The sequence below is a fragment of the Nesoenas mayeri genome (assembly GCF_963082525.1).
Source record: "Nesoenas mayeri genome assembly, chromosome: 3".
In the NCBI taxonomy this organism is placed as follows: domain Eukaryota; kingdom Metazoa; phylum Chordata; class Aves; order Columbiformes; family Columbidae; genus Nesoenas; species Nesoenas mayeri.
The window spans coordinates 108,277,984-108,293,386 of NC_137544.1; the positions used below are offsets into that span (position 1 = coordinate 108,277,984).

The following is a 15,403-nucleotide window of genomic DNA, read 5'->3' on the forward strand; positions in this document are numbered from 1 at the left end:
ACCCCGTATACCATGTAGAGTTCGACCTGAAGTGAACCAACATTGTGCATCATTGCTTTGGTCATCTTCTCTCTTTCCTACTCCCAGGAGACTCACCAGCAGTTAGCAAACCAGAAGAGTCTCTACGTAGTGGAGTTCCGAGAGGAGCAGGGCCCTCTACCGATTGTCGTGGCACTGCCTGAGGGGCCTGTTCGCAAGGATCCTGAGCCTGAAGATGAGGTTCCAGACACAAAGTTGGAGTGGAGTGAGGTGAAAGAAGCTCAGGGAATGAAGAAATCTCCCTGGGTGAATGTCAGACGGACAGTATGGTAAAAGCTTTGGTCCCTCTGTCTCTTGTGCTCAGAGGCGCAACTGGGAAAGCCCAACCCAAATGGACAGGTTGTCTAGGGTTACATTTCAGAGGAGGGCATCAGTAGCTCTCTCATGCCATTCATATTGCAGTCCAATTGCTGCCATTCAGTAACACTGTTTGCCTTCCCACAGTTCTTCTGACCACTTCCATGACTAGGGATGTTCAGACAGAAACAGCCAGTGAACATAACATGACTTTGCATTTACTCGATTCGTGAAGATGATATTTAATCCAGAGATCCAGTGTTTCTTTCACAAGCTCTTGGGAAACAACTAAAAGTATAAGATTGTGAAAGAAATAAAGAATCTTCAGAATGAGTTCAGCGTAAGTTTGTTGGGGTCTTTGCAAAATGCCAATTTCTGGGATATCCTGAAGGAAGCAGCAGCAATGGGATTTAATGTGTGCACTCTATACCTCCCTAGGCTCACTCCTTATGGTGAGGGAACTCTGAAATCAGAAAAGTAGGAGTTATGTATCTTTCCAGTTTTTCACTATGAGAGCAATCAGGCATTGGAATAGTCTCCCCAGGGAAGTGGTGGATTCCCCTTTTAAGGTTCAGCTGGACAGGGTGCTGGGCCATCTTGTCTAGACTGTACTTTTGCCAAGAAAGGTTGGACCAGATGATCCTTTTGGTTCCTCCCAAACCTGGTATTCTATGGTTCTGATGGGGAGAGAAGGGGGGCAAGGTGATGGTAGACAACAACTGGAGTTGTGCAATTCATGCAAGTCAGGGATTTGCCCAGTTATCTGAGGACAGCCACCCCACAATCTCCTGTGCGATATTGGAGTGCTTTTTGACTGACATTGGAAGTCCAGTCCAAAACCTGCAATCCAGCCTTTCTTATGGTACTCTCCTCTGTACGTGTGCTGGGATAAGACCTAAGTTTATTTTCTGCCAGTTTGGTACTGAGCACAGTAGGGTCTTGGACCCTACCCAGAACTCAGAAAGTACTACAGCTGTTAGAGAATTAAAGGAGGAAGAGAAAGTCAACGATACAGAGCAGCCTCTCACTGGAGATGGGTAGACCTCTTCATGTAGCAGATCTCCAACTGAAGCACACAGAGGTACGTGCTAGATTCTGTTAGCTCACTGGTTGGAAAATCCATCACCCAGTCCCATCAGAAGGTAAGCAGACTCTGCATTCACATGCTAGGACACAATGCTCTACCTGGCAACTCCATGTTTTTCTCTTGGGCATGGCAAAAGAGACAATGGGACCCAAACGATGTTTTATCACAAAGTATTAGAGCAATCTGCGCTATAAAACAATTCAGGAGTTAACTTCTGTGCCTCCCAGTCTGTGAGTGCTTGTCATAGCATTTCTCTCTATGCCAAAATATATTTCTACCACCTGTTTTACTTCAAGAATAGCTTGGGAGTTTACCTTTGACATTGTTATGCTAAAGACACTTAAAAGCATTATTTTGCATTTATTTCAAAGCAAGTTTGTAAAAAGAGCAGTTATGTAAGTTGGTGCAAAAGGAGTTGCGGTTTTTGCATTGTTGAAATTTGCCGTTTGAAACTGGAATACACTCTTAAGTGTGGTTATGTTATATCATTTTAATGTGCTTTTCTCGCTTTATGGTTTTTTGCTCCTGCCTTATTTCTTGCTGGTTATTTTATTTTAGACTATGTAAATGATGTTAGACAAAAAGCAAATGCAAGCTATTTTCTTATTCAAGTTCAAAATGGTTTGTAAAGCAGCAGAGATAACTCACAACATCAACAACGCATTTGGCCCAGGAACTGCTAATGAACTTACAGAGCCAGTGGTGGTTCAAGAAATTTCACAAAGGAGACAAGAGCCTTGAAGATGAAGAGCATAGTGGCCGGCCATTGGAAGTTGACCAGTTGAGAGAAATCATCAAAGCTGATCCTCTTACAACTACTTGAGAAGTTGCCAAAGAACTCAACATCAACCATTCTATGGTCATTTGGCATTTGAAGCAAATTGGAAAGGTGAAAAAGCTTGATAAGTGGGTACCTGACTGAAAATCCAAAAAACTGTCATTTTGAAGTGTCCTCTTATTCTACGCAACAACAACAAACCATTTCTCAATTGGACTGTGACATGTTACAAAAAGTGGATTTTATATGACAACCGGTGACATTCAGTGTTTGGACTGAGAAGAACCTCCCAGACACTTCCCAAAACCAAAGTTGCACCAGAAAAAGGTTATGGTCACTGTTTGGTGCTCTGCTGCTGGTCTGATCCACTACAGCTTTCTGAATCCTGGAAAAACCACTACATCTGAGAAGTATGCTCAGCAAATCGATGAGATGCACCAAAAACTGCAACACCTGCAGCCAGCACTGGTCAACAGAAAAGGCCAAATTTTTCTCCATGACAAGGCCCAACTGTACGTCACACAACCAACACTTCAAAAGTTAAACGAATTAGGCTACGAAGTTTTGCCTTATCCACTATATTCACCTGATATCCTGCCAACTAACTACCACTTCTTCAAGCATCTCAACAACATTTTGCAGGGGAAAATGCTTCCACAGCCAGTAGGAGGCAGAAAATGTTTTCCAAGAGTTCATTGAATCCCAAAGCATGAAATCCATGACACTACAGGAATAAACAGACTTGTTTCTCGTTGGCAAAAATGTGTTGATTGTAATGGTTCCTATTTTGATTAATAAAGATGCGTTTGAGCTTAGTTATAATGATTTAAAATTCACAGTCCAAAACTGCAATTACTTTTGCACCAACCTACTAGTAGGGTGAATGTCATTTGCCTTTTAAGAACTTAAAAGAAAATAATATATTGATATAAATGCTTTTGTAGATGTTTTACCCAGCATACAGTTTGCTCATCACTCACAGATAAAGCTGACTGCAAAATGAGAAACATCAGAAATTCCTGCATTTTCCGTGGAGCTGGCCATAATTTTCTATTAAATTTCTTTGCTTTCAGACAAAGCAAATTATTCTTCTGCAATTCAGAAGATGGAAGTGCTTCTAACTCATTGTATCACTGGAGGCAAGGTATCCATTATATACACATATTTGAGGAACAACTAACATTGAAGTTAAAAAGCTATTAAATTAAGGAAGAGTAGCCAAGATTACAATCTGGGCATAGTTAATGAGTTATATGTCTGTAATCTTGTTTTTTAATCACAGGAGCTAAGCTTTTGACTGCCTTCAAGTGGATAGTCTGTTTTAACTAATGGCCAATTGCCTGCTCTCTAGAGCAGATGACTGCAGACCTCCCTGTTTTGCTGATGAAGCAGAGGAGAAGAGCAGAGATGGAAACCCCAGTTATACTACCAGTTGAAAGCTGATGGTGGCCACAGCTATGCAGTAAGCCTGTTTTTAACAGTGTGATGGAACTTATAAGTGGTCTGGAAAAAAAAGGGCTGATTTGTGGCTATTTAAATGAGCTGCTACAAGTGCAAACAAATCCCAGGAATGGGAGGATGAATGAAATGGCATGACAAGGATGCTGTTGGATATAAAGTGCCAGCCCAGCTGGGTTTGGAAATACCTGAGCAAACGCAGAGCCTGGCATGGAGCAGCCCCATATGTTGGGCCAGGCTGAGAGCAGCTCTGCAGGCAAGGACTGCAAGTGCCTTGTGGTCAACAAACTGCAAGGGCCAACTGTCTGCAAACAGCACTCAGCAGAGCCAGCATCTCACATTCTCAGGAGGCACGCTAATATGAAATTCACCCCAGACAAGTATCTCCATGGGAGAAGGATGAAGTCTGTAGTGTCCATCATGACCAATGTTTTCTGTGGGATGACAGCCAGTTCTCAGGCCAGTGCTATCCTTGGGCCTCTTTGTGTGAACAAGACTTGGTGTGTGTGTGTAGATGGTCCGTACATCCTGGGAGATTACTTGAGCTCTGGGTAGCATCTTTCCCTTCAGAAGCACTGAATGGCACACGTCGTGCCATTTTCCAGGCAGCTACCTTGGGCTGCCCAGATTCCAGGATATGTGCATCTTCATGGCTGTGTTAAGATGATAGGCAGGCTGGACATGATAGGCAATAGAGATCTCAGGGTTATTTTTTAAAATTTTCTCTTTTTTCTCTTCTTTCCACCATGTAGGGAACATGCAAATTGCTGCAACTTATCTGGCACCTGACCAGTGCCATTCAGCAGCCTGATGCAACAAAGCCACACCTCGACTGTGTCACTGTCCTGTGCCAGTCCCATCAGCCCTGTGCCAAACAGGGACACTCTTCACCTACAAGCTGTTCAGCTGCATGGAGCTGAAGTTAGGACCACACTGGGAGGGTTTCAAAGCTGCAGCACTGCTTGGTATTAGTTCATTTGGATGTTCTTGGCCCTGTGGTGGCCTTTCTCTCTGCCCAGCCCTCTCTAGGCAAAGACTTGGCTCCAGTTACACAAGGCCTCCCTCCCAACACCATGTCCCTAACCTTGTCTCAGCCCACTGCACAGCTGCACTGGGGCTGATGGGCACTCCCACACCAGCAGCACCCAGCTTTTTTTTTTTACTATGCTGTTTTACAGCAACTTTAATGCTGGGGGAGAAGCTATCTCAGCAAACCAGGTGGGGCCAGAGGGAAAGGGATAAACAGGTGAACTAGTACAGACCTGTGTAAACTGGTGTGTGACAGGGAAAGGAGAAGCAAAGGGCAAAGCAAAGCAGAAAGAACTCAGGAAGAGACATGGGTGCATTGCCAAGACATAAACTGCAAAAGTGATGGCCCCAAGGCACAGGGGCATGGACCTGAGGGGGCAAACAGCACTGCTTGGCACAGAGGTGCTGGCCACACCTGGGTGCGGAAGGTCGACCGAGATACTGCAAGCCAGGGTCCAGGTTATCACAGTATCACAGTATGTTCTGGATTGGAAGGGACCTCAAAAGATCATCTAGTCCAATCCCCCTGCTGGAGCAGGAACGCCGATATCTGCCTTTGTAAACAGAGCCTCCCATCTTCGCATTTTAGTGCTAAAAATCAAGCATATTAGTAGAAGCAGGGCAAATACAGGCACCAACCCTCCACACACACAGCCCCCATGATGATTTTGAAACCAGTTTCAGTAGGTGCATTTAAACCTTCAGAACCAAGTGACATTGTCAAAAGTGGCTGTGACTTCCCTCCCCATTCTGAAAATAGTTTGTTTTTTTTTTCTACCTCTGTTGCAATCAGCTTACTTTTGTCACACTAACACAAGCAAAACAGGTCAGGCTGGTTCTTCAGCAAGGAAAAAAAACAAGGAAAAAAATATATATATATTTTCCTTACACTGCAATTAAAAGCTTCAATACCAAGTCATGGTCACAGATCAAAAGACCCCTTCTGGATCTGAAGCAAAAGAAATGCCTCCAAGTCAAGTTATATTTCCCTTCTGTCCTCTAGTCCTTGTTATTATCCAGGAAATTCAGACACAAACTGAAAGGGCTAATTTGGTACCACTGTTTATTAGGCACCTCTAACATGTGAAAACACCCCTTCTTGGGTCTAAACCTCATTTAAATTTACTCAGTGTCATAGTTTAACCCCAGCTGGCAACAGAGCACCATCCTGCTGCTCACTCTCCATGGTAAAAGTGAGGAAACCTACGGGTTGAGATAAAGACAGTTTAATAAGCAAAGCAAAAGCTGCACACACAAGCAAAACAAGGAATTCATTCAATGCTTCCCACGGACAGGCAGGTGTTCAGCCACCTCCTGGAAAGCAGGCCTCCATTGCATGTAACAGTGACTTGGGAAGACAAATGCCGTAACTCTGAACATTTATTCTTCCTCCTTCTTCCCCCAGCTTTAGATGCTGAGCATGACATCATATGTTCTAGAATGTCCCTTTGGTCAGTTGGGGTCAGCTGTCCCATCTGTGTCCCCTCTCAGCTCCTTGTGCACCCACAGCCCATTCGCTGGTGGGGTGGTGTGATGAGCAGAAAAGGCCTCAACTCTGTGAGCCCTGCTCAGCAATAACAAAAACTTCCCTGTATTATCAAAACTGTTTTCAGCACAAATCCAAAACATAGCCCCATCCTAGCTACTGTGAATAAAATTAACTCTACCCCAGCCAAAACCAACACACTCGAAATAACACTCTGGAGTAATTTAAGTGTTCAGATGAACATCATCACAGATTAACCTGAGTTGGTTTAGCCCCCAACTACAGAGCCCCACAGGCTCCCCTTGCCAGAAAAACCCTCTCGTTCACTGCCAAGTCTGTACCTCCTTCTTAGGCATTGCCCTATCACAGTGCTCCTGAGGCTGTACACGGTTGTGTGCCTGTGTGCAAAGGGAAAACAGCAGAAATTACTCTTCTATTTGCAAAATTACAGCAAACCCATCTTTATTGGCAACATAGTGCTGGCATATGCAAGACCAGCCATGCACCAAATATAGGAGTATCTGCTTAGACAAATATTATTCTAATCATCCATACAATTCTCCTGCAGTCTACCACACAACTCCTAAATTGTATTTTGTAGGGGGATTGAATACAGTGATAATTCCTGGTATTATGGTTGTGCCTCATAATTCAGCAATACCTTCCAGGGGCTGCAATAACTCATATTGCTCAAAGCAAGTTAAATATTGCCCCCATTTCTCATCACAAGTCAGAGATGGCATTTTCAGAAACTGCATGAAAATGTTCTGGTTTTGTCAGAGCACGTTTAGGGATGGAAACAGGCTTACACAGACAGACAGCAATTAAAATGAACTGGTTTCATACTCATGCTCCTTAGTGCTGGTTGTTCAGGCTTCCCCTGATGGCAACAACCCTGGGGGCATAAAGGTGTGGTTCTGAAAGATTTTTAGCACCTCTAACCCAACTATATTCTTTCTAAAGCTGGATGTTTTTCTACTTTTGCTCTAATTACCAACATCGAATTGTACCAAACCCAGAAGAAACTGAAGGGAAACAAGTTGTCCCAGGATATAGCTTTCTCTGGCAGGCTCTTAGTCTTCATTGCCATAGTCCCACATAAAAAGCTGCTTCTTTATAGTATATACATTAAAAAATAAAACCCAAACTGAGCCTGGAAACCGCAGCCATTGAGCAAATTCCATGCTCATGGGGTGACCACAAGACACACTTGCAAGGAGAGGCTCTTAGGATGATTTCCATCGCAGGAGTGAGAACACACTATGGACCACATACACCAGGGTAGCTAAGAACGCAAATACCTGCAATGGAAAAACACATCAGCCAGTTAATATTTTATTATACAGTATGAGTTCCTGCACTGAGCAAACACCTTGAGATGCATGATATTTCTATTGACTCTTGCACGTTTGGAGACATTCATGCATAGTAGGACTGGAACTTATGTCTTTTCCCCCCTCCCTGAATAGTTGGTTCATGCAAAGATTTGCCCTTGAGGCTGTTCCACAGTCACCTCCTCACCTTCCTTCCCCTACTTGCCAGGCACTCACCACAGCAGCTATGTTCTCTTGGTACAGGTACAGTTGTTGGGGAGGCAAAACGCTAAAGATATAGGTGGCATAGGCTTCCAACACGGCAGCACTGAGATAGAACAGAGCTGCTATCTCCTGGCAGATGGCATCCTAGGAAACAAAGATCACACAGTCATTTCCAAGGAGGGAACACACTGCAAAGGGGAAAAAAAAAGAATGCCTGCAAGTAATCCCCAGCCTGCAATTTGGAGTGCAGTAGCAGCAAAGGAGACAACTGTCTACCAGTGATACCAGGGAGGGGAGAGGCCATGCAGTCACATCCACTTACCAAGGTGACCCAGGAGCTGCTGCCCCTATGTATCCCACAGATGTAGAGACACAGGAGGGTGATGGACATGACGAAGCAGAACACAGACACAAACATCACCCAGCCTTGCAGCATAGGTAATGAGACCTTCGAGGATGCCACCAGGATCCAGACAAGGCCCCCAAACATCTGCAAGTGAAAGTGGAAAAGAGAACAAATATGGGATAAATTGATTTATCCAGAGCAGAGCCAAGATCCATGCACACCTCTAGCACTGCACATGGAAATAGCCCAGGGATGCCTTTGAGTTCTTCCCAGCCTCCTCTTGAAACTAGGTATTCAGCTGGAGTGCCTGCCTCTGATCTTGACCCAAAAAAGGCCTTGCTGTAGTCTTGCCTCCTGCTGTCACCACTATTCATGCCCACCCCACATCAATGTGCACAGGATGCTGGGTTAGACACCTCTGAGGGCCAGTTTTGATGAACAGAAGGCTTATTTCAGGAGGGCAGGGTTGTTTCATATCCAGTGTAGCAGGCTTCTGAAAGAAGTGGTATCCAACCCAGCTCACCTGCACACATGGCACAGACATGCAGCCTCATGAAGGCCCCAGACATGGAGAGAGAAAGGTTGAAGAGAGGTAATACAGCTGGTTTTGCTCTCTGAGGTAGAGGAAATATGGTCAATGGTCCCAGCTCCTCCCAGGAAGGGGAACTTGTGTTGCTGCTCCAGCTATTTCAGTTATGCTTTGTTAGCTACACCAGAGCTGCACAAGGTCCCGACTTCAGGTCAGGTAGCATGTGGGACCCTATCCTTCTCAGGCAACCTTGGGAGTTTGCTATGGGTTTCCTGGTGAGGTGAGGAACACAAGGACCGCTACATCTAGACTCCATCCTTTCTCCATCAGAAGATTCCTACATAAGAGGATGAGAGCACAATGTCCAATGCTGAGGAGTGTCCAAGCTGCAGGTGGTGGTTTTGCACTAGAACGTACTCAGTAGCTTTTCTCTGCTACAAATCAGCTCGGTTGTTTCTTGAACCTGTACAAAATTTAGTCTATGCAACACCCTATGATGAGCAGCTCCTCAGCTGAACCCACACTGTGTGGAGATGGGTGCTGCTCTGAGGACCCATCCCTCATCACTGGTTGGTCTTGATTTTTCAGGCAAATCTCCAGAGGTAAGAGACCCCCACTGACTCTAAGACCATTCTTATCACCAGTGTCTCCCGGGCCAGCCTAATCCAGTATGCAAGTACCAACTCACACAAGTCACGGCATTTCCATTTCCTTGCAGGCATTTTGCAAGTGGAAAATAAGCCTCTTATGTGAGATTTTCTGAGCATCATACATCACTTTTGTCACCCCACATTTGTAGGAAAGTTCCATTGTGCAAATTTATATATTAAATCAATGATGTGGTTGAGACCTTGCAAATATCTGAATGAAAATAAGTCTTCCAAAGTGCTGTTGTTTTGCTGTCTCTTGAAAAAACGAAAGACTGTCACTTGAACACTAATTCAGTCGCTGTAATAACTCACATGGCGAAGCTAAAGATTCTGGAGAAAACCTTATAGTTGCTCCATTAAAATCCAATACAACTGGGGTGAGATATGAGGTTGAAGGAAGAAGTATTGCTGTAACTTCTTACCTCTCCCTATCTCTCCCTTCTCCAGGATGTGATTTCTCAGGCAAGTATGTTTGACGTGGTTTGATTACTGACTTTGGTTTTATGGTGCTGCTGTTCAGCAGACCCATAAAAATAAGGAAAGGGTCAAGAGGCTTTCAGTAACAACCCCCGGTAGGTTGGGAACAGCAGTCTAAGAAAAACTTATCCCTTAAATAGCCTTTTACAATGAAAAGCTTTGCAGGGCAATGCAAAGCAATGCAGAGCTCGTTTCAGCTTTTCCACATAGGCCTGGCGATCCATGTATGCCAAAAGCTTTCCAAATAAAATACAATACAAGAACTAAGCCCAGCCTCACAGAATAAAAATAGTAGTTCTTAATCAGTACATCTAGATGTGTCAATCATCTGAGATGCAGGCAGGACTTCCGGCATTTTTGCAACTGTCTTCGCATTTGAAATGCCTTTTTTTTTTTTTTTTCATTTTTAGTTACCATAGCAACCCACCACAGGCAACCTCAGATTCCACTAAGAGAAGCTGCCTCCTTTGTACACAGCAGGGCTAATACAGTTGTACAACCTAGAATTATACACCTCTGGAGATGGAGAAATCTGGTTATGCAGTATTCCTCTTTCCAGATGGTTCCTGAGCCTTTAGGATCCACATTTCCAGATTTTACCCAGACAAAAGGATAAGGTGCTTATTTTTGTCTCATTAAGCAAGCTACCTTGCCAAAACCCCTGAAGACAGGAATTACAAGGAGTTCAAAGCACAGCCAGTACTGAAAGCATGTCAACACCCATGGCACATTCAGCACCAGGACTAACACAACAAGGCAAGAATGACCAGCAAGCATCTGCCCAGACAGAACCTCCAGAGGGACTTTGCACCATCCTTCATGCAGCTGCAGAAATCTGGACCTTGCTCTCAGAGCGTGGACACAGAGATCAAGCCCTCAGGGCATATTTGAAGGAACCATTACTTTATCCACAGTAATGCCTTCTTTAACCAAATTCCTCTTTGCATGACTGCTACCATAAGGAGAATGAAGTAAACACTGAGCACAGACTGAGTTAAGTGACAGAGAAGGATCTGGTTCCAGATAGAAAAGTTGAATTTTCTAATATTAAATAATCTGAGTGCCATCCTACAACACTCAGCCAAACCCCTCAATGCTAGATGAAAGCACTCAGGTTTTAGAAAAAGCCTCTCAAACCGTTATGAGAAAGAGCAGGTTGCATGGGCAGAGGAAACAGGGAAAAGGTTCTGGTTGAAACTTTCCCTCATTAGATCAGTGCTCACAACAACTGCTTTTAATTGCCTGTGGCAAATCCATTAAGATTAGGATCTTCACATGCTCAATGAAATTACAATACAAGAAGAAGTTACAAGGTGTTTGTTCACTTTTGTTTACCCACCATTGCCCGCACACCCAGGTCCAGCACTCTGCACCTCCAGCTCAGGAACATTGCAGCTAAGCAATACAGCTTCACCAGCCTAAGCTCTTTGCTGCTTTGAACAATTCCCTCAGCGAGCCTTTACCCCCTGCTTTAAGCAAGCAGTTTATCCTCTGCCTGTATCAACTACCAAAATCATCTCCCAATTAATTAATCGGCTCAATTTAGCAAGCTAGTCTAAACACACCAGCAACCCCCTTCAACTTTGTTAGACAGGAAATTATAAAAGGTTTTCAGAGGCACCAGAGAAATACTCAGCAGACTAAAGGAGAGATTCAGAGGCTCCAGCTGAGGGCTTGGGGTTTTCTTTACAGGTAAAACAGGCATCAGGGGCTGCCCCCAGACCTGTATATCTCCTGAACCACACACTTTGTGTCAAGTCTTATCCCTCAGACACCTGCAGCATTATATGTGCTGGGTGCCGCACAAGCAGCATCTCTCCTCCCCAGTGCAAAACCAACACTCACAAGTTCAGGAACGAAGAGCACATCTGGGAGAGTTGTCAGGACAGCCAGGCCGCTGGGCAAAGATCTGGTGGAAGGTGCGGAGGACATTGCAAGCTGCTCCCACGGTGACTGTCAGCCACTCTGGTTCTAGCTGCCCAAGCTACCTGCTAAATGCAGGTAGCTAGCTAGCTAGCTTGCTTGCTTCCCTCTCTCTCTTCCTTCTTCCCTCCCCTTCTGCTGCCAAGTGAAGACAGGTGTGAACAGCACAGGTGTGGCAAAACCCTCTGACCAAGGGTCACTTGGTGTTTGATGGGAGCCACATGGGAGTTTTTCAGGAGATGTGGGCAGCCCTGAGGCATTTTGAAGACAGCTGTCTCTACACAAGCTGAGTATGCAGGGCAAGTCCCTGGGTGGTGATGCGTGGCACCAGCTTACATCTGAGGGCAATAGAGAAGACCTGTACCCACCCAGCTGGGCAGCCTCTCATCCCCTGTATTTGCACAATAAGTCAGTGTGTCCCCCACCCACATGAGCTGGTCACAGCAGCAGGCACAAGGTCAGCTGGTGGCCAGGGCAAGCCAGGACATGCCAGCTACTGGCAAGCAGTGAGGCTGAGAAATGTCTCATAGATAGAGATGCATCTCAAGACAGGGGCAGTTGAATTGCAGGGCAAACCATTTCCATCCTCTCAGAAGGAGATTGGATATACCAAGGTAACAAAAATGACCTAAAATAATACAATTTCCCAAGTAATTTTGCTTTCTTTTTTTGTTGTTTTGTTGGTTACTGGTGTGGGGTTTATGTTGTGGGTTTTTTGTTTGGTTTAGGTTTTTTTTTGTCTGGAGTCCATGGCAGTGAGTCATTCCCCTTCCATAAAATAGTGTTTACTTCTTTTTAATACGTTCACTTGAATAACCAGTAAAACCACACAACTCTGGAAGCTAAGGCCAAAGACATGAAACATCAAGACACTAAAAGGAGCAATGTGGCAATACACATTGCTGTGGACCAGTGACCCATGGTTGAACTCCCCATTTCAGCAACACCCTATACATGGTGCTTGCCCTTCTGCAGATGCTTGCATGCACAAGGTTCTGCTGCAGGGTCTGGAGCAGGAGGTAGGGCTGCTTTCTTGCCAGCCCCACATGCCTGGCACATGCAGCCCTGGTCACTCTCAGCTCTGGCCCTGAGCATCCACCACCCTCCTCACAGCTGCAATGGGGTGCACATTCAGTCATTGCTTCTTTGCTTTCTGTGACTTTGCAGCCCAGAAGGCCAACCATATCTTGGGCTACTTCAAAAGGAGCGTGTCCAGCAGGCTGAGGGAGGTGATCTTGCCCCTCTGCTCTGGTGAGACTCGACCTGGAGTCCTGTGTCCAGCTCTGGAGCCCTTAGTACAGGAAAGACATGGACCTGTTGGAAGGGGGCCAGAGTAGGCCACAAAATGACCGGAGGGATGGAATAGCTCTCTTACAAGGACAAGCTGAGAGAGTTGGGGTTACTCAGTCTGGAGAAGGCTCCAGAGAGACCTTATTGTGGCCTTTCAGTACTTAAAAGAGGCCTATAAGAAAGATGGAAACAGACTTTGTAGCAGGGCTTGTTGTGATAGGACAACGGGTAATGGTTTTAACCTAAAGGAGGGGAGATTCAGGCTAGACATGAGGAAGAAAATTTTCATAATGAAGATGGTGAAACAGTGACACAGGTTGCCCAGAGAGGTGGGAGATGCCCCATCCCTGGAAACATTCAAGGCCGGGCTTGACGGGGCTCTGAGCAACCTGATCTGGTTGAAGATGTCCCTGCTCATTGCAGGGGATTGTACTAGATGACCTTTGAAGGTCCCTTCCAACCCAAACAGTTCTATGATTTTATGATTCGATGACTGCAGCAGCTGGTGTCCCAGCCCTAGGGCAGGAATAGGGTACCCTGGGCAGCACTGATGGTGGTGGCAAGGTTTTATGAGCCAGCTACATTGGAATAATGGTGGCACCTGCTCCAGTGATGCAGATCCTTCTGGCTGGGAGCATGATAGGTTCATTTTGGAGCAGGCTGGCAGGCAGGAGGAAATGGGGAGAGCTCTGCAGGGAGGAAAGAAATAAACAGCTGCTCTGAATCCAAGGGACATGGAGAGACTTGGGGCATCAAGTGTAAGAAAAGAATGTTAGGAAAGATAGACTGCTTTAGCTTATTGAACTATTTGCTACACTGCTTCTTATAGAACTTGCTTAGCATAACAAGTAACTAAATTTGGTGGAAGCCTAAGGCTACAAGCTGTGAACTTTCAAACTTCCTGCCTAGTTAAGCAAAGAAGGGCCCCAGAGTTGGTTCAAGCCAGAAAATAAGGGAGCTTTTGATCATCAGCAGGAGCTGCATCCCTAAAGTAAAGGAACAGAACACCATATCTAAAGAAGACAAGAAAAAGCAGAATGTGAGAACTTATTAATGCTTTGTCTGTTGCCAAGGACTTATTTTTCTTCCTAGCTGCAGATGCAAAATAGCAGCTAATGGACAGCACCTAGATAGATGTCCTCAGAGACAAGAAATGGCTGCTTGATGAAAATGAAAGGATCCAATGAAGAACAGGCAGACCCTGAACTCTAATTTTACAATTGCCCCAAACTGACACAAGGGATGGAAATTTTAGATTGTAAGAGTATAATTGCCCAGGGTTTTCTTTGATTGGTGTCCCTCTTCCGGAGGCACACAGCTCAAGATGCTCTCTACACTGTATCTTACAAATGTATTCTTTATTTTAGAGGAATTTCTGGATTTCATGTCTGAGACTCTGCTTCAGGATACCTAGGGCAAAGAAACTTCATTAACAGTTTGGTGACCCAAATGGGACCCAAGCCCCAAGCCTTTGGAGCTTCTCATCTTCAAACCTCCAGCTGTTGGCAACAAGTGAGTTCACCTGGGACCTTTAAAGTGGGAGACACTGAAGAGTGAGTGTTAAAATTCCTAGAGCAGATTTACTGAAAGTATTGCCACAGGTTGTTCACAGATGTGTAGCTCGATCAGGGTAAAGTGCACATAGTGAAAGAGACAATGGGAAATATAGCCAGCATAGAGAAAAGGGACACCCTTAACCAAGATATTACAAAACTAGGCAAAAATTTATGGTACAGTGAGTTTGTCAAAAAAGCACACACAATGACCTTATGTCAAGAAGATTGGTCATTTATAACTAAAAACCAAAGCCCAGCAGAACAGTGGCCACCAGGACAGATGGATTATTGGTATGTTTGGGATGATTTGGTGTGGGGTGAAAGCACCCAAGTTGGAGAATCATGACAAAAGAGGTAATGCTTGCCGTAGCAGAAGCTAGTGCTTCAAATAATAGAGTTTAGACTGTGTCTGCTCCATCTTTCACCACTTCTTCTCTGTTCTCTGGCACTACCATAGCAGCCGCGGACTCCATTCTATGATCTCTAATGTGCTGCCTAATTGCTATAAAATATGTATAAAGACTTTTCTTATTTAGCCTGGAAGAAGGATGTCTCTGTATCAGATATTGCTCAAGAGTCTGATCAGTTCCTTGAGTTTCTGGGTGCCCTCAACAACAGGGTGAAAGCTGAGTGTGGTTCCTTCCTCCTCCTGGGAGAGAGGAAGAGGTGGGAGGAACCTGAGCTGTGCTGTGTCTCCTCATGTGCCTGCCAGCCCTGTGCCTTCTAGAACTGTTTTACTTGCCCTCTATGATGGATGCACTCAAGGCCCACCCCACCCCAACCAAACCAGCAGCAGTTTGGTCCAGGCTCCAATGGAGGTAAACGCCTGAGCTGCAGCTGGGCCAAGAACTCCTTTTAGGAAACCCACAAGAAAGCAGAATGGCAACTAAATATGGATAAGCTGTGGGTACGAGGAGTCT

General features: G+C 45.1%; 2 protein-coding genes across 2 annotated transcripts in view; one reads left to right on the forward strand and one right to left on the reverse strand.

The window, feature by feature from the left end:
* Positions 1–765, forward strand: part of MRPS5 (mitochondrial ribosomal protein S5) — a gene marked incomplete at its 5' end in the record, with an annotated part of 70,743 nt that extends 69,978 nt beyond the window's left edge. Inside the window, one exon of the mRNA XM_080342099.1 lies at positions 88–765. Coding sequence (XP_080198225.1) covers positions 88–312 — 225 coding nt within the window. The 3' untranslated portion in view covers positions 313–765. The remainder of the gene's footprint in view (positions 1–87) is intronic.
* A 6,556-nt stretch (positions 766–7,321) lies between these two features.
* Positions 7,322–11,646, reverse strand: MAL (mal, T cell differentiation protein (MAL blood group); the record flags this gene model as incomplete). The annotated part of the gene is made up of 4 exons (XM_080342769.1): positions 7,322–7,475; positions 7,725–7,856; positions 8,035–8,202; positions 11,560–11,646. 4 exons carry the CDS (start codon positions 11,644–11,646, stop codon positions 7,401–7,403), a joined length of 462 nt encoding a protein of 153 aa, XP_080198895.1. The 3' UTR covers positions 7,322–7,400.
* Positions 11,647–15,403: the final 3,757 nt, after the last annotated feature.